This window comes from Macaca fascicularis, chromosome 6, assembly GCF_037993035.2.
Source record: "Macaca fascicularis isolate 582-1 chromosome 6, T2T-MFA8v1.1".
NCBI classification, from domain to species: Eukaryota; Metazoa; Chordata; class Mammalia; order Primates; family Cercopithecidae; genus Macaca; species Macaca fascicularis.
This window is the reverse complement of record NC_088380.1, coordinates 84,900,052-84,925,021: the sequence shown is the minus strand read 5'-3', so window position 1 is coordinate 84,925,021 and position 24,970 is coordinate 84,900,052. Positions and strand designations below refer to the sequence as shown.

The 24,970-nt window shown below is 39.9% G+C and overlaps 1 protein-coding gene across 9 annotated transcripts in view; it reads right to left on the bottom strand.

The window, feature by feature from the left end:
- RASGRF2 (Ras protein specific guanine nucleotide releasing factor 2) overlaps positions 1 to 24,970 on the bottom strand; it is a 265,274-nt gene that overhangs the window by 239,527 nt on the left and 777 nt on the right. Inside the window, exon 1 of one of the 9 annotated variants that reach the window (XM_065546426.2) lies at positions 24,500 to 24,773. The exons of the other annotated variants lie outside the window; for them this stretch is intronic. Coding sequence (XP_065402498.1) covers positions 24,500 to 24,640 — 141 coding nt within the window. The 5' untranslated portion in view covers positions 24,641 to 24,773. Of the gene's footprint in view, positions 1 to 24,499; positions 24,774 to 24,970 lie in introns of those variants that run through there. 9 annotated transcript variants of the gene reach the window in all.

Below are 24,970 nucleotides of genomic sequence, written 5' to 3'. Positions count from 1 at the left end.
TTCCCATTAACTTAGCTGAAGCTATACTTAAATTTCCCAAAACATACAGTTTCAGATATAGACTATGTGATGGCATCTGTAAAGCTTTATTTAATATTGTGAATGTGAAAGGTAAATCCCAGTGGTAGAGGTCTGCTTGCTAGCTAGGGCTCACCTGTTAACTACTATAACAAAAACCATTTTCTTACCTTTTGAAGTTTCAACTGTTAAACTGACTCTTCGCATTGAATTTCACCATGGAAACAAACAAAATGCATACCCACACACACACACATACACACACACACATACACACACACACCTAAAGACCTACTGGAGTCAAGCACACACTCTATATTTATCTTCAAAAATAAAAATCTTTGCTTCATACCTAACACTCTCTCCACACTCCTGTTGGTGGCCTTAGTTCACTTTCAGTTTTTCCACAAACTGGCAGGAGTTCCCATAATACTCCACCCCCTCCACATCCTTCCTGTGCTGGGTCACTTAAAAATAACTAGCCATGAAGCACTTAAATATTCAGGAAATTATTTTAGTGGAAAAGTCACTGGCGATCACAACTGTAGCGAAACAGAGAATCCAGGGTAGACCTCAGAAGGTGTTTAAATAAGAACTTTATCTTTTAGAGAGTACACATTTCTTTACTCCTTACTTTACTACCAAAACAATTTGTTTGCAACATGTCACTAATCTCTGGGGATAATGCTCTTTATCTAACATCCTTCATTATGTGACAATAAAATAGACTTGTATAAATTCTCATGCCACAAAAATATTTGCACTTAGAATTTTGAACTTTTTATGTAGCTGCATCATGTATCAGTTACTAAATGGCTGAATAATTATTTTAATTATGTAAGATATACAAGTCTACTACAGAAAAATAAACCATACAAATAAGCATGAAGAAAATTAACCCCAAACTTCACTATCAAAGAGAACCAGTATGAACAGTCAGAATCTGTTTCATTCAGAACTTCTGTTGTTGTTGTTATTGTTTTTGTTATTGTTTTTGAGACAGGGTCTCACTTTGTTGCCCAGGCTAGAGTGCAGTGGCATGATCTCTGCTCACTGCAATCTCTGCCTCTCAGGCTCAAGTCATCCTCTCACCTCAGCCTCCCAAGTAGCTGGGACTACAGGCACCTGTCACCACATCTGGCTAATAATTTTGTATTTTTTGTAGTGATGGGGTCTCACTATGTTGCCCAAGTTGGTCTCAAACTCCAGAACTCAAGTGATCCACTCACCTTCGCCTCCCAAAGTGCTGGGATAACAGGCATAAGCCGCTACACAGGCCTCTTTCAGAACTCTTAAAAGTATAAATTCATATACTTATCTTTAAAATACTGATCCTTGGCCGGGCGCGGTGGCTCACGCCTGTAATCCCAGCACTTTGGGAGGCCGAGGCGGGCGGATCACAAGGTCAGGAGATCGAGACCACGGTGAAACCCCGTCTCTACTAAAAATACAAAAAATTAGCCGGGCGCGGTTGTGGGCGCCTGTAGTCCCAGCTACTCGGGAGGCTGAGGCAGGAGAATGGCGTGAACCCGGGAGGCGGAGCTTGCAGTGAGCCGAGATCGCGCCACTGCACTCCAGCCTGGGCGACAGAGCGAGACTCCGTCTCAAAAAAAAAAAATAAATAAAATAAAATAAAATAAAATACTGATCCTCTATAGAGACTCTCTAATAACTCATTGCCATCATTTACATTGAAACTACAATTATGTGGATAATCCATAATTTAAGTAATCAATCTTTATAGTTGGGCACTGAGGTTGTATTCAATTTTTCATTATTGACAACACTCCAATGAGCCTACTTATTATACACACACCTTTGCACATTTATCCAAGTGTTTCCTTAGGACATAATCCTAGAAGTAGAGTTGCTGGATCAAAGATTAGACATGATAAGGTCATAATTTTTACATCACAGAAAATGTATACCTCATAGATTTTTAAGAACACATATGATAGAAGAATAACAAAGGAATACCTTATTTAAAATAAAACAGCATAATAAACATATCTGTATTTAGAAAACACAAAGGAAAGTATAATCATTATTTAAAGGTAAGAGTTTACATCAATTAAATTATAGCTTAGGTATCAAAAAAACACAAACCCCAACCTAAAACATGCTTGGGGATCAATCATGTTTGCTAAACTTGTACCACAAGAAAAACGAGGCCAGGTGCAGTGGCTCATGCCTGTAATCCCAGCACTTTGGGAGGCTGAGGCGGGTGGATCACTTGAGGCCAGGAGCTCAGGACCAGCTAACCCAACATGGCAAAACCCCATCTCTACTAAAAATACAAAAATTAGCATGGTGGGGTGCCTGTAATCCCAGCTACTTGGGAGACTGAGGCAGGAGAATCACTTGAACCCGGGAGGCAGAGGTTGCAGTGAGCCAAGATTCACTATACTCCAGCCTGCCCGACAGCATGAGACTCCATCTAAAACAAAAAAAAGAAGAAGAAGGAAAAACGAGCTCAGTTTATTCAAGAGACTCCATGAAAAAAGAACTCTGCAGACAATAAACTTGGATGCTACAATATAGATCAGCACTGGACAACAGAAATATAATACGCACCACAAATGTAAGCCATGTATGTAATTTTAAATTTGCTAGTGGCCACATGAAAAAGAAGTAAAGAGAAATAAGTAAAATTAACTTTAATAATACATTTTATTTCACCCAGTATATCCAAAATATTCATTCAACATGCAATCAAATAAAAAATTTATTGAGCTCCTTTATGGGTTTTTGGTACTAAGCCTTCAAATTCCAGCATGTTTAAGTATACACAAAGCACATCTCATTTTGGACTAGTCACATTTCACGCGCTCAAAAGCCACATGTGGCCAGTGGTTACCATAATGAACAGTGCAGATGTAAAGCAGAGGTTGGCAAATGTTTTCTGTAAAGGGCCGGATAGTAAATATTTTAGGCCTTGCAGACCCAGAGGCAAAATCAAAGATATTCTGTAGGTGCTTAAATAGCACTGTTTGCCTAGGGTGGGCTGCCCAGGGTTGTGGTTTGCATCCAAGTGCTCTCAGATAGAGACATCCTCAGGATGAAGAGCACCTGGTCTTTGGGTCGGCAGGGCTGCGGTCATCAGTTTCACGAGATCCCAGTGAGTCCCCCAACCATGCAGAGAGCCCAAGTCATCACAATTAGAGCAGGTGGCTGGCAGGGACGACACCTAGCAACTGAGACTCCCAGATGGAGAGTCCACTGTTCAGTGCCCTGCAGTTGCCACAGCAGAGATCTCAACATGTTGGTACTGACTTGAGCAGATGCTGGGAGCAGAGGAGAACAGGGACAAAGGGGATGCCCCCAGCTTGGTCTCTGTAATTGCTAATGCTAGTCCATCGAAATTCAGAGGGCAGACACTGCTTAGAAAACAGGTTATCAAGTAAGGGAGGATTAACAAAGACATTTGGAAAGTAAAAGTTCTGGAAATCCTGCCCTAACCCATTTCAAAAACTAGTACCAAAGCATACAAGTAAATATTCCTCATGGCTAACGTTGAGAGACATGGCTCCAAGCTACTGCAAATTTTGTGGAGACCTATGTGATATTAAGAAAAATTCCCCACAGTAAACTTGATTAATAATAGAACCAAATTCCTGGCTGGGCGCAGTGGCTTATGCCTGTAATCCCAGCACTTTGGGAGGCCCAGGCAGGCGGATCATGAGGTCAGGAGATCAAGACCATCCTAGCTAACACGGTGAAACCCCATCTCTACTAAAAATACAAAAAATAGCCAGGTGTGGTGGCGGGAGCCTGTAGTTCCAGCTACTCGGGAGGCTGAGGCGGGAGAATAGCGTAAACTCGGGAGGCGGAGCTTGCAGCAAGCCGAGATCGCACCACTGCACTCCAGCCTGGACAGCAGAGTGAGACTTCATCTCAAAAAAAAAAAGAAAATAATAACAATAATATAGAACCAAATTCCTATCCCACTCCCAGTCCCCAGCCACACAGTCAGCCCTATCTTCCTTTCCAGCCTTGCCCAAACATTATTACCAGCTTGAACCCAAACACTCTCAAGCCAGAATGAGCCTAGCTCTTCCTTCTTCCTACAGGTTAGACATGGCTCCTTCATCAAGGGTGATTTCAGATGTTCCTGCAACCCTCCCTGACCACAAAGCCAGAAAGGTCTTCCCCCTCCAAGAACATGTATAGCCTTTACTAAAGCCTCCAAGTCATCAGAGAATGCCTTCAAATATACCATCTCATCTACTCCATAGATACAGGCTTTCAGGACAGCAGAGATGAGACCTTAAACTTCTTTCATAGGCCCGAGTAGAGCCCTCAATACTCAGCAAGTGCTCAAAATCTGCTTAGTGAGTAAATGAAGGAATGAAGTCCCCAGGCTCTGACAAAGGCTCCTAAGAGCCATCAGAGTTGAGAATATGCCTCCAAACTTCACAGGCAGAAAAGGCCCACTAATGCCTGTCCTGATCTATCATTTTAGGGCATAAGCCATACTACTCTAGTGCTCCACGGCTAGTGAATTAATTCATTGTTAAAACTGTATTTCCATTTATAATATAATTTATCCTTTACATAATTTTTCTTTAAAGGCACATATGACACTGTAATTTTCCCACTGAAACTAGATGCTTTGCTTTTAAAAAGCAATTTTTAGTATGAGAAAGGAAATGTCTGGGACACCTACTAAAGAATAATTTAGAGGACGAGGCAGGTGGATCACTTGAGGCCAGGAGTTTGCAACCAGCCTGGCCAACATGGCGAAATCCCTTTTCTACTAACAGTACAAAAAGTAGCCGTGTGTGATGGTGCGCGCCTGTAATCCCAGCTACTGAGGGGGCTGAGGCATGAGAATCACTTGAACCTGGGAGGCAGAGGTTGCAGTGAGCCGAGATCATGCCACTGCACTCCGGCCTGGGTGACACAGTGAGACTCTGTCTCAAAGAAAGCACTCTCTAGAGCACTGCTACAAACATACACACACACACACATACTCACACAAGTCCACGCCAGTGTGCTCAGAGCTCAGTAACAACAAATGGCAACCCTTGTTGTAAGAAAGCCTCTTTGCATCTCAGTTGTAGCACACAGACTGCTGAGAACACCCTCTAAGGTTCTAATCATGGATTTGTAAACTTTTTTAAAGCTATCAGAAAGTACAGGTACCACAATTTTTAAAGCAAAACCATGACACCATGACCTGAATACCCAAAAGCATTTGTGGAACTGTAGAGGCAGAATATTTTCCATCAAGATTGTCCTAGAAAACTTAGAACCCGTGCTGTGGTATCACAGCAATGAAGGCAATGAAAAGCCAAATCATATGAACAAGAACAACAACAAAAGTCCTAATAAAACCTGAAATGGAAGGTTTTCACTTCTTAACAGTGACTAGAAGCAAGTAGTATTGCTGTATGGGGTGTAAAGTAACATCATCAATACATACACAGCTCTAACACTTTAAGTGGCTTTTAGACAAATGTGGAGAAGACATTACGAAGTATCTAGAAAATGCTTGCTTGCCTGGATTTTACCATGATGTTATTGGCAGGAACCCTAAGGAGTCTGAGAACCGGCATGCAGGGGTGTGGTAAGTGGGCTCTGGAAGAATCCCATTTCTGTAGCCAACAAGGCTACCAGGTGAAAAACCAACAGGCTGTCTTCCCCTCCTCAAAATTACAGAGACGCGCCCTGCCTTCTAAGATCCCCAAATAATTTTCTAATAAAATGTTTCATCTAAACGTCACAGTTAGAACACTCATTTATTGAAATTCACAAAGGGTATAAGTTTTAAAATGATAAGGGACAGGGGGCTAAGAAGTTCAGTGGTATCCTTTTTTTTCTTTTTTCTTTTTTTTTTTGAGACGGAGTCTGGCTCAGTTGCCCAGGCTGGTGTGCAGTGGCGCAATCTCGGTTCACCGCAACTTTTGCTTCCTAGATTCAAGCTATTCTCCTGCTTCAGCCTCCCAAGTAGCTGGGATTATAGGCATGCACCACCTTGCCTGGCTAATTTTTGTATTCTTTTAGTAGCAATGGAGTTTCACCATGTTGGCCAGGCTGGCCTCAAACTCCTGACCTCAAGTGATTCACTCGCCTCAGCCTCCCAAAATGCTGGGATTACAGGCATGAAGCATTGCACCCAGCCAGTATTCTTTCAAGAGTACTGCCTGGGGCCACAATCGCCCTCATTTCCAAAAGCCACATGGAAAGCCATAATGGAGAAGGGCTGGTGGGCCCCGGGGACACAATGTTCTAGGTGGAAAGGATAACAGTCAGTCTGAGAAGGCAAGACAGCCCTTACCAACAGTAAAGTAGGAAAGAATGAGTTTCCTCATCCAGGAGTGCTGAATGGTTTTGTTTTGGTTTTTTCAAATCACAAAGGTAACAAATCAAATTTAACGATGGGCTAAAATTACCAAACTGTCAAATATGCCATTCTCTAAGCCAAATGGAAGAATATGAAAAAATGAAAACCCACTGCCAAATGAGTACGTAATGCTGTAGCTGTATGAAGAATCAGCAGTAGCATCCTGATTTTTAGTGTGCAAAGATCTTGTGGTCCTACGTGGTCGTAAAAAAAGGTAAAAATCAACCAGGGTAAACATTGGCTGGTACTAACATCTGCCATCTTTCCAAGCAGGTTTTCAGAGCATACACCTCAAAAGCCAAGCACCAAATTTTCCTCTTTCTCACATAGCATAATATTTTCTACTCTTAAATTTAATTATTATAAAAGGCCAAAGCTCATAGTACAGCATGCAATATAGACATCCTTATACAGTACTTGTGTGCTGTTCCAAATACACATGCAGCAAAGATCTTTGAAGCACAAATAAATGCCAAGTGTCTCTCATCTGGAAGCTGCCACATTCCTTTGTTTCTAAGATGGTATTGTAAAATGCAATATAAGTTAGTGAAGATTTTAGGGAAAGAATTAGTACATCAATCATATGTACACAATGATTGAAAACACAACTTAATTTCAGAAAATGCAAAATATTAAAATGAAGGTATTCTTAGAATCAATTAAACATGGTAATTTGAGGCATTCCAACTTTGTGCCTTCAAATGGAGCTCATTAATAATCCTAGGCACTTTAATTATAATAAATATCACCCCAATATCACCAAAAAGCATTTATAACTTCGTTTTATTTCAAGAAATTAGACTACTATATTTGGTCTTTCGTTTCTATATTTTAGTTCACAGATTGTACTTTCATTCCAGAAATTTACATCTTATGTTGGATTTTTTCAATTAGTTACAGAGCTACCTTGAAATTCAAGTAGAGTGTTTATTAAATAAAATATTTCTCCAGTAAGGTGGAGAAATTGGGAACTACCCTAATCATAGTAGCTAAAAGGAGACTCTCACTTCCCACTTTTTTGTTTGTTCATTTCTTTGCATGTGCTCCACCGGCCCTGCAAATTTATTCACAAATGCCATCCTGATGTTCACTACAGAATCACAATAGCAAAACAAAGCCTTTCAATATTAAAACAGGCTAAATATCCAACAATAGGGGAATGCTTATTGTACATCTGTGTGATAGAATGCTGTACAGTCCTTAAAAATAATGTTTTCAAAGAATATTTATTGGCAAGCAAAATGCTCACAATGTAACACTCAGTAAAGTATCAGGATCCCAAATTCTATATACAATATGATCCCAATTTTGTTTCTTTTTTTTTTTTTTTTTTTTTGAGAAGGAGTTTCGCTCTTGTCACCCAGGCTGGAGTGCAATGGCACGATCTTGGCTCACTGCATCCTCTGCCTCTTGGGTTCAAGTGATTCTCCCACCTCAGCCTCCTGAGTAGCTGGGATTACAGGTGCCCACCACCATACCCAGCTAATTTTTATATTTTCAGTAGAAACAGGGTTTCACTATGTTGGCCAGGCTGGTCTCGAACTCCTGACCTCAGGTGATCCACCCACCTCAGCCTCCCAAAGTGCAGGGATTACAGGCATGAGCCACTGTGCCTGGCCTCGTCCCCCTTTAAAATGTCTATTTATTATATACAGACACAGAAAAAAGGCCTTGAAGAAAATTCTCCAACAATTGAATACAGAGTTTTCTGTGAAGAATGGGATTTCAGAAGATTTTAGTTTTCTTGTATAGTTCTTTGTGATTTCAAATTTTACATGATAGACATTACTTTTATAAATAAAAAGCTGCTTTTTAAAAATGTTCTATTAACACGGTACTTTACACTAAAAGGAAGAAAAAAGAGTAAGCTGTGGACTTGCATTATTTTCCTTTTAGGATACATTTTAGACATTCTCTGTTTAAAAAAACTGCATTTTTAAAGCATAAATGTCAATTTAGCTATGTATTTCCTCTGAAAAACCCTATTATTCTTACTTTAACATATTTAATATAATTTTCACAGTCAAAAGGATTTACATACCAGAAACAAATCACATGACAAAGAAACTCCTTCACTCACCTATCCGCTAAGGGAATAGTTTCCTGCAGTTAGTAAAAGTAATCTCCCAACTATTGCTTAAGGAATTTACCATCCACTGAATATTCTCTGAAGACCTTAAAAACCCTGGACTCATAAACATGCTTACAAACTAGGCCGATAAGCTATCTCGTTCTCAAAAGGGACCATAAAATGGACAGAATACACATCTGTAGCATCCAAACTTTCAAACGATTTGCTCTTTAAATTGCCCTCACTTAAATGAAAAAATGTAATTGTGAAGAATTTAAAATAACATTTTGGGCCAGGTGCAGTGGCTCATGCCTGTAATCCCAACATTTTGGGAGGCTGAGGCAGGCGGATCACCTGAGGTCAGGAGTTCGAGACCAGCCTGGCCAACACGGCGAAACCCCATCTCTACTAAAAATACAAAAATTAGCCGGGTGTGGCGGTGGGTTCCAGCTACTCCGGAGGCTGGAGAATCGCTTAAACCCCGGAGATGGAGGTTGCAGTGAGCTGAGATTGTGCCATCGCACTCCAGCCTGGGGGACAAGAGCAAAATTCCATCTCAATACATACATACATACATACATATATACGTAAGTAAAATTTTGGTAGCATTTTATAGTTTACAAACACCTGTCACATAGATTATCTCAGTTAATTTAATATTCCCACTTTCTTTATTAGGTAGAAATTATCACGCCTATTTTGCAGATGAAGACATGAGTAAGCTTGAGGATCCAGAGTTTGTCAAAGATGGATCTAGAACTTGAACTTGGGAATTTGGCCTCAAAATACTGGACATTTGGTACCATTCATCCAAGTGGAATGCCATGGCTCCTTCCATGCTGTAACAAAGGACAGGCCAGGTAAACAGGAAGGAGGATGGACTCTGCTCAAACCACCATGCTGAAAATAAATTTATACGCTCATGTTCATGGGAGGAAATGACAGTTGGGGTTCTACAATCACAGGATGCTACTATTCAACCATTTGATGTCACAATTCCAAACAGGTGAACCTTGACAACAAAACAAATACAAGAGGACACTATGGACCAAAACAGAAGGACTGTGTACATCTGAGGACCCCTTCTCATTTAATTACACACACAGTGAATGGCACAGGTTGCAGTTTGCCAACGTGTATTGCAACATGGTATTCACTGCTGTGGGCCGGGGAGACTGAAACTTAGAGCGAGCAGCCAGAAAGTGGCAGCATAAATCAAGGCACAGAGGATGTGGACCCGCATTAAAATGTAAGAAATGTCCTCATGGAGTCAAGAGCTATACCATAGGCAAGGTCTGAAATGGCAAAGAGCTGTGTTTTCTACATCCTCAGTGCCAGGCACCTTGTGGAGCTGGGTAGACACCAAGAAGGAAGCCTGAGCTGCAAGTCAAGAGGCTCAGGAGGAAGACAGTGGTTCTTCAGAGACAGACAGACTGCCTGTTCCCCAACACCCCACTTTCTATCATGTCTAAGTTCTCAGGCCCTCAGCACAGAGCCCAGCACATAGAGATTATAGAGGTTATGTATACCAGTCCCGATGGAGGAGTATGAGACTGAAGACAAAAACATTTCTTTCCTAGTTATATACTTCCAGCTCCTAGCTAAGGGCCATGCTCACCAAATGCTGTTATTAATTTTGGTTCTATTAACCAGGTTTGTCATTTCATAAAGGTTTGCCCTGGGCGAATTACTAAACCATTCTGAGCCTCCTGCAAAACAAGATACTGATATCTCGAGGTGGTTGTGAGGATTAAATGAGATAATATGTGGAAAGTGCACACCTCCATGTTAACCCCAAATTAGCATTAAACAAAGAGTGTATCTTACAATCGTATAACACAAAACATGTTCACAAAAAATTAACAAGTTAGTATACTACAGGCCTACAGAAAGATGATTGCTTTAGCCGGGCACAGTGGCTCACACCTGTAATCCCAGCACTTTGGGAGGCCGAGGCGGGTGGATCACCTGAGGTCGGGAGTTTGAGACCAGTCTGACCAACATGGAGAAACCCCTTCTCTACTAAAAATACAAAATTAGCCAGGTGTGGTGGTACATGCCTGTAATCCCAGCTACTCAGGAGGCTGAGGCAGGAGAATCGCTTGAACCTGGGAGGCGGAGGCTGTGGTGAGCTGAGATCATGCCATTGCAACTCGAGCCTGGGCAACGAGAGCGAAACTCCATCTCAAAAAACAAAACAAAACAAAAAACAAAAAAAGATGATTGCTTTAAATTAAATGTTCATCAACTAAAATATACAATAGATCAACAGACAGACATCAGGTTTGAGAAAATATCTAAAAGCCAATTTTAAACTAAACCCACTGTGTGAGGAATAAATGGGACTCACAGCTTGGTACCCTCAAAATACACACCTCACCACTCATTAGTAAATAAGGATAAATAGCTGTAAAAAGTCTTATGACTACAAAATGATATTTTTCTTTTATTTTGTTCAAATGTACAATATTCAGAATTAAACTGATAAAATAAGGATTAGTTGTAATTTGACTAATTACTAGCTTATCATTATTGAGCTAGAAGTAATTAACAGGTAAATTTCCAGAAAATAAGGGGATTAACTTTTTCACTGTTTTAAAAAGAGTTTCATCCACTTTTAGATTTAAGATTAAAACTCCTGGCTAAGTAGTAAAGGCCAAGTAGCTTGTTGCAGACCCACCCCTCAACCACACACACACTAAGAACAATTTTCAAAGCTGGACACAATGCCAAAAAGAAAAACAAAAATCTATATGAAAGCATCATTAAGCAAACAAGACAGCCAAGACACGAGGAGCAAGGATGCCTGAGAGGAGGCAGGTTCACTGGCAGTGAGTCTGACAGTTGGGGAAGCTTTTCCCCGGAGGCTTTTGCCACTTTATCAGCGTGCAGAGCGAGGAGGCTAAGAAACCAAGCAGAAAGCAGCAGCTAAAAGGTGGGAGGCCGGCATTGAGTTCCTGACAATCTCATGGGACTGAGGAGCCGAAAGAGGAAGCATTGTGTAAATACCCCAGAACTCCAGAGAGGACTCTGGGAAGGCTACACTTTAGAAATTAGGGCAAACTAGAAATAGACAAGCTCTCAGAAAACCCGAAACCTAGCTGACCAGCTGAATCCTAAAATGGATGAATAGAATGTACCCCCACACTAATGCCTGCAAGAAAGCAAAAGTAAATCCTCTCTGAAAAAATTAACAGGGCCTCAAATTACCTCTACAATTTTTCACACCCAATGTCCAGCATTCATCAAAATGACAAGGTATACAGGCAACTATGAGTTTGCTGCCACAGAGTCTTTGTCAAAACCGATTCGTAGAGACCTTGTGACTCTCCTGCCTGAAATTCCCATCTGAAGACAGATCAGGTCAGATCAAGAACTAACAAGGTGGGAAGGGGCACCTCCTTGCTTGTCAAATGAAAATGGCATACTGAAGAATGGAGCTGGTCTGGCGGCCTCGCCCGTATCTGAGTTTTACATTTCTGAAAAAGTAGCTAGTGTCTCTCTGAGGGAAAATTCATCCCCAACTCCAATACCTGAACCAAAGACACTGGCTCAATGAGGCCCTGGCACAGATTTCCTAAATGCCTGGGCCTAGTTCACCGATGGTTTGGCTAAGCTAAAACCCAGTAGTGTTCACTAGGGTGCTGTAGCTACTCAGCTTCAGTGTCAGCTATGTAGAAGCAAAAGCAGATAGATGTTCTTGTAGACAGATATTCTTGCTTCATTCAGGGGGTAGAACTGACTTTCTGGTTGTTGCCAACAGCATAGCTGTTTGTGCTACCACTTGGGAAACTACAGACTGGCAGATTAAAGATACCCTTCTTTGTCGATGTGAACCTGGAAACAAATCATGGCTGCCGATCGAACTGTCTGGAACAATTGCACAGATACTCCCAAATAAGGACTGGTTCTCTGATGGAACCCACTGCCGATCCAGTCTGGCTGTTTCTGATGCAGAGGCTACCAATGAATGACAGACTTGTGACTCCTGCCAAAAGCTGACCCATTAGTCTTGCAATGAGAAAGTCATATTGCAAGGAGCATTAGTCGCTCCTGCTCCTGGCAGATTGGCTACATCAGGCCTTCAAACCCCTCTCAGGGCTATCAGTGCTGCCTTACCACTGTTGATACCTTTTTGAGTTACTACTGGTCAGCTGTTTCCAGCCACACCATTGTAGCTCTTGAATGAATCTATATACTCAACAATGGACTGACTGTCTAGCTCCCTCTCTCCCTCATCTACTCCTGGTCCATACACTTTAGTAAGGTACTTTGATCACTGAATGTACTATCCTGAAAAAGGGATCATCACTTCTTGGCCACTTCCTGGATAATGGTCAGAACAAAATGGGAGGGAGGTGATTATGGAGTATCATAGAGACCTGTTTTGAAAATTAAGGATACTGTCTTGACCACTGCTGTCCAGGATGCATTTTTTTCCCTCATAGCACCCCCAGGCCAGGCTGGTTGGCTCACCCTCCAAGTAGCAGCAACGCTAAAAGGGACCTCCAGGATTCAAACTGAATTCTGGATAAGTTTTACAAAGTGCCCTTGTCCCTTCCAGACGAAACATCTAGGTGTGAGTAAGGAAAGATCGGGAAAACATGAAGTTAGAGCTACTGGAATAAGATACACAGAATATGTGGAGATGCAGGAAGAGCAACAACCCAGCACCCGAGGAGGGAACACCTCAGATCCCAGGAGGATGAGGCAGGGAAGAACGTCATGACTTTTGTCTTTCAGAACCGTCCTTGGAGACGTCCTCTAAAAGGAAGACATCCTGGGGTGGCAACGCCAACCTACTGTAAGCACATTCTATTCCACCTACGGTTGGGTCTTCTGTGATCCGTCTGATTGATTTAACCACAAGTTGATCTATCAGAGCAGCAGGGGAGGGGCCCCAGTTCCTGTAGTTTCTACATAAAGCAACTTCAAATGTTGTCCTCATTTCCATTCATTTCATGGACAGAGAAATGCCATAAAGAAAAAGAGATAACTTATACTACACTAAAGTTTAGAACGTCTGTTCATTAAAAGACACCGTTGAGAGAGTAGAAAGGCAAACCACAGTAGGAGAAAATACTTGCAATACATATAACTGACAAAGGACTCATCATATATATTAGGATAAACAATATGAAATTATGATATTTAACCATTCTTGATGTACAGAAATGGTAAGTCATATAATTTAACTTAATATTTCTAAGTCCTACAAATCAATTAGACAATTCAATAAAAGGTGGGTAAAGGTTGAACAAGCACTTCAAAACAGAGAACAGGTCAGTGCAGTGGCTCACGCCTGTAATCCCAGCACTTTGGGAGGCCGAGGTGGGCAGATCACTTGAGGTCAGTAGTTCAAGACCAGCCTGGCCAACATGGTGAAACCCTGTCTTTACTAAAAATATAAAAATTAGCTGGGTGTGGTGGTGCACACCTATAATCCCAGCTACTCGGAAGTCTGAGGTGGGAGAACTACTTGAACCCAGGAAGCAAAGGTTGCAATGAGCCGAGATCATACCACTGCACTCCAGCCTGGGTGAAAGAGCAAGACTCTGGCTCAGGAAAAAAAAAAAAAAAAAAAAAAAAAAAAGGAGTCCAATCAAATGATCGATAAGTACTTGAAAAGGTGCTCAACCTCATTTTTATCAGAGAAATGAGAATCCAAATCAAAATGACATGTTACTACACACCTACTAGAATGCTTACAACCAAAATCCTGATAAGACCAAGGGTTGGCAAGGATGGAAAGTAACTGGAATTCTTAAACATTGCTGGTGGAAGTATAAATTGATAGAACTATTTTGGAAAACTATTTAGCAGAAATTATTGAAGCTGAATATATGTATGCCCTTTGAAACAACTCCATTCCTGAGTATACACACTCAACAGAAATATGCACACAAATGTATACCAAAAGACTTGTATAAGAATTTTCAAAGCAGGATTATTTGTAGCAGCTCCAAATTGGAACCAATCCAAATGTAGAATAGATAAAGAAATCTTTGTATACTCATTCAGAGGAATACTACAAAGAAATGAAAAGCAGCCAAGCACAGTGGCTCATGCCTGTAATCCCAGCACTTTGGGAGGCCGAGGTGGGAGGATCGCTTAAGCCCAAGAGTTTGCCAGCTTTGGCAACATAAGGAGACATTGTCTCTTAAAAAAAAAATAGCTGGGGCAGAGTGCGGTGGCTCATGCCTGTAATCCCAGCACTTTGGAGGCCGAGGGGGCAGATTGCTTAAGCCCAGGGGATTGAGACCAGCCTGAGCAATATGGCGAAACCCTGTGTCTACAAAAAATACAAAAAATTAGCCAGGCATGGTGGTGCATGCCTGTAGTCCCAGCTACTTGGGAGGCTGAGGTAGGAGAATCACTTAAGCCCAGGACTTCGAAGCTGCAGTGAGCCATGATCATGCCACTGCACTCCAACCTGGACAACAGAGTAAGAAACTATCTCAAAAAAAAAAAAAAAAAAAAAAAAAAAAATGTCAGGTGTGGTGGCATGTGCCTGTAGTCCCAGCTACTCAGGAGGCTGAGGTGGGAGGATCATTTAAGCCTGGGGGGTGTCGAGGTGCAGGGAGCCATGATCACATCACTGCACTCCAGCAAGATCCTGTCTCAAAAAAGAAAGAAAGAAATGAAAAGGAATGAACCATAACACCCAACAACGTGGATGAATGTCACAAATCTGATGCGGAGGAAGAGAAGCCCAACACGAAAGAGTACTCACTTCATGAGTCTATGAATAGGAAGTTCAAAAACTGGCAAAAGCAATCTACGGTGTCACAAGTTAAGGATGGTAGCTACCCACGGTTGGGGTGGTGGAGAGGAATAGGCATGAGATTAGCTCTGGAGGGCTAATCATGTCAATGTTTTGATCTGGGTGCTGATTACAAAAATATTCACTTTGTGAAAACTCATCAAGTTGCACACCTATGACACGTGTGCTTTTCTGATGTATGCTACATTTTGAAAAATATTTTTATTTTTGATTTATTGTTATAAGAATAATTGTAAATACTTTTTAAAATTTAAAAAAGTAAAGAAAAATTTTGAACATGGACCCTGGGCGGTACAGGTGACAGTACAGGACCAGAGGACAGAAATGGTATATTATTATAAGATCTTATTGATAAGGTAAGGATGTAAAACTGCTACTGAAGGAAGAGAATGTGGCCTATCATAGTGAATGAACATTACTTTGGTAAAAGAATCTTAACTAGCTTGATGAATGCACTAGATGTGTTAATAATTACTATCATGCTCATCAAACTTTCTATGAAACACCCTCGTCCATAGCCCCTGCTGTTTGGCAGTTCAGCCATGGGCTGGTGAGAGATTGATGATTTTGTCTGGCCCCCAAATTTGAACTGAGTCAATCAGATTCTATCTCACAAGAACATGACTGTGGATATGAGAGACGCTGCAGTGAAAACTGAAGCAGGAGAAAAGGGGCCAAACATTGAGTTAGTATCATGAGGGTCATGGCAACCTGAATTTAGGGGGAAAAAAACCTATGAGGAAAGACTCAGTGAGAAGGCAAACGGGGATAAACACACTGAAAGGCTGGCCAGCAGCAATATCCAAAGAAGAGCTAAGTCCCCATAAAGAGCAGTACTCACCTGCATATTGTCTTATAATGTTCCCACTGTGCCCCTCTACACTCAGAGGTGATCATTATTCAAGATAACTCCAGTTCATACCTCTCCCTTGCAATAGAAAGGGCCTAAAGCATTCAGTCATAGGACAGAAACCAACTAACCCTAGATAAAAGTTTAACAATACTAGAAAAAGCCAACTACACACTTGATTAATGAAGCCTTAGGAACTGCCCTAAAATAATATTGACCAGTTTTTGGGTCTCAGAATTGATTGTGAAAGTTGGATGAAACATTAGCTTATGGATGATGTCCTCACTGTTGAAAAGCTGTGCAAAGGGCATGGTGGCTCATGCCTGTAATCCCAGCACTTTGGGAGGCCAAGGTGGGTGGATCATATGAGGTCGGGAGTTCAAGACCAGACTGACCAACATGAAGAAACCCCGTCTCCACTAAAAATACAAAATTAGCCGGTGTGGTGGTGCATGCCTGCAATCCCAGCTACTAAGGAGGCTGAGGCAGGAGAACCTCTTGAACCCAGGAGGTGGAGGTTGCAGTGAGCCGAGATTGTGCCATTGCACTCCAGCCTGGGCAACAAGAGCGAAACTCCATCTCAAAAAAAAAAAAAAAAAAAAGGAGCAGCAGCAGCAGCAGCATTATTGACTTCTGTGTAGGAAACTCTTGTCCTTGATTCTAAATAAGAGCACTGGCTGGGCGCAGTGGCTCACATCTGTAATCCCAGCACTTTGGGAGGCCAAGGCGGGCAGACCACGAGGTCAGGAGTTCGAGACCAGCCTGACCAACATGGTGAAATCCCATCTCTACTTCAGAAAAATACAAAAATCAGCCAGGTGTGGTGGTGCTCACCTGTAATCCCAGTTACTCAGGAGGCTGAGACAGGAGAATCACTTGAATCTGGGAAGTGGAGGTTGCCGTGAGCTGAGATGGCGCCACTGCACTCCAGCCTGGGTGACAGAGCGAGACTCCATCTCAAAAAAGAAAAAAAAGAAAGAGTGCTGCACAGCTGGAGGAGCTGGGTAAATGGAAAGAAGATCTCTCAGGAAGAGGATCACCAATGATTTAATTGTCCCTTAGAGTGGGGTCAAATCATGAAAATACTTTACACCATGATCATGGTTATGCAATTTATTTTGGCCACGGAGAGTGGCTCACGCTGGTAATCTCAGCACTTTGGGAGGCCAAGGTAGGAGAATTGCTTGAGGCCAGGAGTTCGAGACAAGCCTGGGCGATATAGGGAGACCCCATCTCCACAAAAAAAATAAATAATTAGCTGGGTGTGGTGGCACACATTTCTAGTCCCAACTACTTAGGAGGCTGAGGAAGGAGGATCGCTAGAGCTCAGGAGTTCAAGGCTGCAGTGAGCTATAACTGCACCACTTCACTCCAGCCCAGGTGACACAGCAAGACTCCATCTCAATTTTTTAAAGTGATTTCAAACTTCCTTCTCTTTAAGATTTAACATACTTGGATTTATTTAAAAGCTAATTCCATCTCCTTTATGTCTTTACAACTATTGTCTTAAGTATTTTCCTTTATTATAACATGAAAGAAACAAAAAAGAGGGCCACCTTTATAATAGCACACATTATTAACAGAAACTCATTACAAACTCTTTCCAACATAGTCCCTTTCAGAGCTACATCCAGTGCAATCTCCAGTGCCAAAAAAGTGCTATGCCAAAAAAGGAAAAAAGTTCCTTATTTACACGTGAAATAATACAATGTCTGGAACTTGCTTTAAAGCAGCCTAACAACAAAAAAAAAGAAAATGTACACATGGAGGGAGACAGATAGAATAATGGCAGAAAGCTGAAGATGTCGAAACTGGAGGATGAGCATGTTGGCATTCCCTGAAATATTCTACTTTGTGTGTGTTAAAGTATTTTTGAAAGGGAAAGGAAGGAAAATATTTTCTAAGTGATCCTAATAATGAAAATAAAAAGAAGAATATCAAAGAGAGTAATAAAAATACTAGCTGGCAAACGTGCTGACTGCTCACCGTGTGCCAGGCCTATGCCAAGAGCTTAGCCTGTGGCCTCACAGCAACCTGATGGAGCAGGTACTGTTGTGACCTCCATCCGCCAGGCAGGGAACCAGGCTTCGAAAGAGAAATTGCTCACGATCATGGGTCTGGTAAGCAGCAGAGCCAAGACTGAATCCCATGCAGTTTAAATCCTGAACTCAACCATACACAACACCGGCACCTCACCTAGAAACTGATATTCTTACATTCTTAAAAGAAAGTACATTCACACTGAATATGAGTGGCCTCCTCTTCCTATGAATCACTGATACTATCTCGTCATGACTTCTTTTGTAATCAGCTGTAATGTTATCTACCGAGCCTTAGACCAAGTTATCACCTCCCTATTTCCACATTGCTAAATGCAGGGAACCTCCTAGCTTTCCAACAGTCCCTCTATTTGAAAGAACTGATCCCACTGTTTACATTAGTCACGCAAATGGCATGGGCTCGTAAATACAGCTCAGGAAATGAATCAGGCATTGTCTAAATTAAATCGGACAATGACAAAATAAAACAATTCAGTAACCTGAAAATAATAAAAAGTACCACTCACATCCCTGCTGTTTCCATCACCATAGGTCTTAGAATGTCATACTGGTAAGTATCATAAGAGCTATTAATTAAGCACTAAAGAATCAATAAATTTTGTTTTTATTTATCGAGATATTATATTTATTAATTTATTTATCTATCTATTTATTTATTTTGCACAGGCTGGAGTGTAATGGCGTGATCTGGACTTACTGCAACCTCCACCTCCTGATTTCAAGTGATTCTCCTGCCTCAGCCTCCTGACTAGCTGGGATTACAGGCATGCTCCACCATGCCTGGCTAATTTTGTATTGTTAGTAGAGACAGGGTTTCGCCATGTTGGTCAGGCTGGTCTCTAACTCCTGACCTCATGAGATCCGCCCACCTAGACCTCCCAAAGTGCTGGGATTATAGGCATGAGCCACTGCACCTGGCCAATAAATTTTATTTTTAAGGATTGCTTTTTTTACATCGCTTTATCTTTATCTTCTCAGATCTTATGAGAATTAAAATTCTGATTAACTTACTTAATCTAAAGCTGTATTTTTTATTCTTATATAGGCTCCCCAACTTCCTGTTTCATTTCTTCCTTTACAGTCTTTTAACAAAGAAAAGAAACACTGTAGTGTATTAGTTAAATAAACACAGACCAACTCAAACTTGTTATTTTTGTCCTGCTTTTTCCCTAAACATATATTTGAAGCATTTTGTAGTCACCGTAATAAGTTTTAGGAAAAATGATTTTAATCCTTATTTTTCATTAAATCATTAGTTTTTCAAGTGCCAGTAAAAGAATAAAACTGTGAGTACATGTGCTTTTTGCATCTCTGTTCCACCTACTGATGCCAATATTTTCTGCAACAACAACAACAACAAACCTGCTACTGTTTTTTTCCAAATATATACACAATTATATTTTTAATTCCTTGGGCAAAAATGCTAACATATTCCCTTTGGCGGAACCAAATTTATGTATTTACAACTTCTCAATCAGCTAAAATTTAAAAGTTGCACCAATAAAAATGTAATGAATAATTCTAGAATAATGGTTAGATTTTAGAATAAAGGCCAAATGTTATAAAATAATCAAACACTTATCACAGTGCTATGTTGATACTTAACAAATATCGTTTCTAATTCATTTAAATATCAATAAAATTTTACTATTTACAGTCTCTGTTTAAGGCAGACTAATTTCAGAGAGGAATTTATATTGTGAGTAATTTAACAGAATCATTATATATCCTTAGTCCTGAAAAATAAAGCTCCCCAAAGTATAGATAGATGGGATTTATAACTCAGGTCTTGAAATGTTAATTATACAAATCAAAATCTGCAAACTCCAATATATAACTGCCTAAGAAATGTTTAATATTCAATGGTAGAAAATGGTAGAATGGTAACAAACTGAATAAACACCACACACACACACACACCCCCCCCTTTCTTGTATAACAAATGCACAGGTATAAAAATAGAAAGCCACTTTAAACCTGTGAAAAGTAGAATTTAAGACTTGAGCAAATCCATATTGTTGGTCAATGTGACTTATTTTATTACAAAATAATCATAAAGACTAAGTATTTTTATTCCAAAAAATTAAAATTATACTGACTGTGGCATGCATATTTAAGTAGTATTGAAAACTGTAGAAAAAAACAATTTAAAAATATAATCTGCATTAGATAGCAATATCAACAACCGTTTTAATGAACCATTGATATTTGCTTGCTAAAACCAGAAACATTTGGTTATCACACATGCTTTTGTCATCATCCAGTGTGAGAAAAATTTCTCCATTTTTTAATTGTCAAAAGAAGGGAAAAATTTATTACAACACTACAAATATTTTCTAGTCCTCAACAGTGTGCTTAGTTGTCACTTAATGAAACTCAGAAAAATAGTTGTTCACAACAAGAATGAATTTTTATGTATTAATACATCTGTCACATCAGGAATGGATTTTGCTGTGTTGAATTCTTATACAACAATCTAAATAGTAAGGCTTAGTGTAGCCAAAATTAAAATAACCCAATTTTGCTAATCCATGAGATTTTTTTTTCATTTAACTTTAAAGAGAAGGAAAATTACAAAGTTTAAGTAACAAATCATTTTGTTGCCTAAATTATATTTTTTAACGTTGTATAAGATTTAGCAAGTATCATTATTCCATTTTCCCTTTGTGTTCAGTGAACAAAAGTTGAGCTGGTTATAATTAGACAACATGAAATAGCATGAAAATCCACCATCCACACTCTCCATCTCCCACAAATATTTCAGAGCTCGCACGCAGCTCTGCCTAATTCATTCGATGATTAAAATCCTCTGCTTGTGGTCAATTTAGGAAGGCTAAAATGACTAGTAATGAAGCCACAGGAAATCACGTAGCCTTTAATCCCTTTAAAATTAAACCAACATGTTTAATTCAGCACAAATGCAAGTGTCTACTTCTTTAAGCCTCCAGAGCTAAAGAGAGATTTTACCCCCAAAACAAGTGAAATCAGGCTGAATGGAACATTTACCCCACGAGAAAAATAAGAATAAAGGTGGCTTTGTTGCTATGTGTCTTCTCCTGCTAGTAGGCAAGACAGATACTGCTACTTAAACAGACCAGACTAACTGGGATGTGTACTTTCACCCTAAATGAAAATATTTGTAAAGGTACCCCATTCCTGAAGTAAATGAATTCCTGAAGTAAAGGAATGTCATGTAAAACTGCTTGTTTAAAAATAAATCCCATTTTTCTTTGAACATGTAATGATCTGCAATTGTATTTCTCAAGAATTTAAATAGTTTTAAAAAGGAAATAAGAATAAACAAAAGAGTGATTCACATCCTATACTCCAAGCCCCCATCCATCCAGATTTGCTCAGTGGATTTAAATACAGTCTTAGTAAAGAACTCTACAACATTACTTAGTCTTCCTATCTTCAGTTGGACTTTGATCATCTCCCTAGAAGTCTTTGAATTGCAGTGTTAGCAATAGGTAATAATAATGATGATGTTAATAATCATCATCTCCAAAAGCTGAAGTTCAAATTAGATGAGGTAAGAGAGGATAACAGCCACCAAGAGCACAGAGCCTACCACACAGAAGGTACTTGCTAAATACAACTTCCCTTTCTCCTTCACCTGGAACAAAAGGGAAGGTTTTCATTTTCCACAAATGGAGCTTAACTAGAAAGAAGTGCCACCAGACACATTTTTAAGAAAAGGAACATTTTTGGAGAAAATAAACCACTTAAAATTGTTTTTAACTGATCTCATTTTGATTATATCACCATTGCTATCCCAAAGAAGTAGTAGTCACTATGGAAGGCTGATAAGAGAGCCTTGCAATCCTCCAAAGACTCATCAAAGTGAAATCTGAGAACACTATGAAAAAAATAGAGCAATGCAAATATTCCTACAACCTAAGCATATTTGGAAAGTGACTTTCTTTTTTCTGCTTAACTGGAAACAATTTAAGTCCAAGTGTAAAAAAAAAACAAACTGATTTTTTTGTTGTTGTTGTCAACCAACTTATTTTGAATTGCTATTTAGATGAAGCAAACCAGTGGGTGTTTTCTTCTTGTAACTTACCTAAAAACACAACTAATAAGCATAAAAATAATTTGAAGGATATGTGGAATTTAAGCTCCCAAGAATACTTAGAGGCAGTTTATAGCAGTAATTACATCAACTATTGTAACTGTCAAGGAGATTACAATAAATATGTCGCCCTCCAATGTGAGTAATAAGAATGTCTCTGCCTCAGGCAATGATGTTACTATAGGTTTGCACATCTGCTGACCTAACTAATTTATCAGAATGTCCACTTCAGTCACCTGCTTGTCCTCGGCTTTTCAGACGCAGTATTTATTACAAATGCTGGTAATCTCTGAATCTTGTGAAATGGTCTTTCACATTCTCCACACTGCAAAAAGCTCACACTGTCTGTCATAACCTTAGAAACAGAAGATGCCATTATTGAAAGGTAACTGGAAACCAACTCAGCCAAACCCTTAATTTTTACATATTAGGAAACAGAGATTTCATTAACAGAAAAAAAAAGAGAAAAGATGAAGAGATGTGCTTAAAGAAATAACACAGAAACTTGGTGAAGAAAAATGACTCTGCCTCACTAAGTCCTGTTTCAAGCCCTAACCTTCAACTGTGTTGATAGCATTGAGGGAGATATTGATATGGAAAGCTCCAGAAGCATATAAGGAGAAAGAAGCAAACCTTGGGATGTGCTCATCTCCTCACATCCTCCACAGATCCTTCGTGTCTCAGTGTCTGGATGATCTGAGCACCTCAGCAACACCAATTAACTGAAAGGGAACCAACTGGATAAACTGTAGATTTAAGGTAGAATGTTTCTCCTTGTTTCTTATTTTCACAGCTTCTTCTTAATCGTTCAAACACACCCAGTTGGCAGTGCCAGAGAAAAGCATCAGTGGGCTAAGCTAACCCAATTCACAGTAGCACATCTAATGCAAGACAAAATGTGGAAGGTTTCCCAACCCAACTCCTAATCCATTCTGGAATGCTTGCTTCTCTACATCCCAGATTTATCTATAAACACCAAAGATTCTAATTTCTAACCTCTTGAAGATGCATAAAATGACGCAGAAATACTTATCATATGTATGGTCATGAAAAGGGAAAACAATTTTTTCATCAGATGGCCTATTTTGGACAACCATTAGAAAGTAGCATGAAAGTCAAACTATTTGGAAGTTATGTTTTCTTACTAAAGTGCGAGAAAGAAAACAGTCCTGAAGATTACAGTCCAGATATTTTCCAAGTGGAAAAATGTTGGTTTCCATATAACATTAGCAAGTCAAGAGAGCCATATGAATTGTAACAGGTAACAACTCCCCACCCCTAACTAAAAAAAAAAATAAAATCAAAAGTGGTTATCTTATATTAATATAAATACGAAGAAAACAAACAATTTGGGATTAAGTAAATGATATATACCCTGAATAATTTAAAATACTCTATTCTACTTTAGACATAATAACACTTAGAAACCTATTCATTTTGGTTCCTGTGGGGCCTTGGAACACACACCTTAAAAAAAAATCCCACCAATAGAATACATACATATATATATTCCTGAAAAAAATGTTTCCTCAAAACTCTTCTCCCAGTTTAAATTCTAAAATGCATGACTTGAAATTTATGTTTATATTTCTAGTATCTATATCTATAAAGTTGGAAATTGGTTTTGCAAATGACTGAACAAGCCCTCAGAAACTAAAGAGCATATTTAAAATGTCAGATTTATAAGTGATATAACAAGTTTAATCACTTAAGTCTGTTAATGATTTATAGTGAAAACAACTCAAACTTCTGGTTGGTCTAGTTTTAACTCCTCTTAATTTTACACATTGTTTTATGAGCCCCAAGGGGTTAGGTAGGCATCTTGCGGATCACTCCATTGCTAGTACCTCCCACAGCCTCTGTGGTTTGCGGTAGATGCTGTCTGATCTGACTTACATGGAAAATTCAGCTGCGAATATTTTTACGCAATAGCAAGAACAATCAGCCTTTTTTATATCAAGGTGGGGATCGAGAAGCTAAATGAGAACATTAGGAGCATAAAATTAGTCTGCTTTAACTTTAATAACCAAACGGTGATTAAAAACATACAAGTTTTGTGTTTGCAGGAATGAGGGGCTGGGATCACCAGACTTAAAGGGTTTTTCTCCCCCATCCCGCGGCCATGAGCACACAGCAAAACTAATAAAATTATGACCCAGAATTAAAAGGTCGCATTCATTTTCAAAGCATTCATTTAAAAGTACAGAAGCGTTCTTTAAAGATGCCCACATTTTTAAACATAGCAAGAATGTGGCTACCAAATATTAATCCTGAGGAATATGAATACACATTTACCTTCATAATTAGACCCAGCAGGTCAAATGTTAGCAAGGCCAACTGACCTAAATCACAAAGACTGATTGAAAATGACCAACAGAAAGTGTCTGTCCGGCTTGGGAGCCTCGCTTGTTCCCAGCTCAACCAGTGGTCAAACATCTGCAGGCAAAGAAATCTACACGCGCCAGCCGGGTATGGCAGAAACAAAACTTTTCCAAATTAGTTCCGTCTTGCCAATCTACACCCAACAGGTGTCAATACATGTCACCAGACAAAATTCTTGCGAGCCAGGTCTAGAGAAGCAATGGGTGGCTGGCAGAGAAGCTGAAACGACTCGACGACCTCTACCAGGGTCCTGAAAGCAAGTTGGGCCACTATTCTGATTGATCACTTCGCAGTGGGGTGGAGGGTTATGGTGATGGGAGAATCCCTGGATGAAGATGGGGAGGCGCGTGGAGATGTCCCGCCACTGGTGCCGCGGGGGGATTT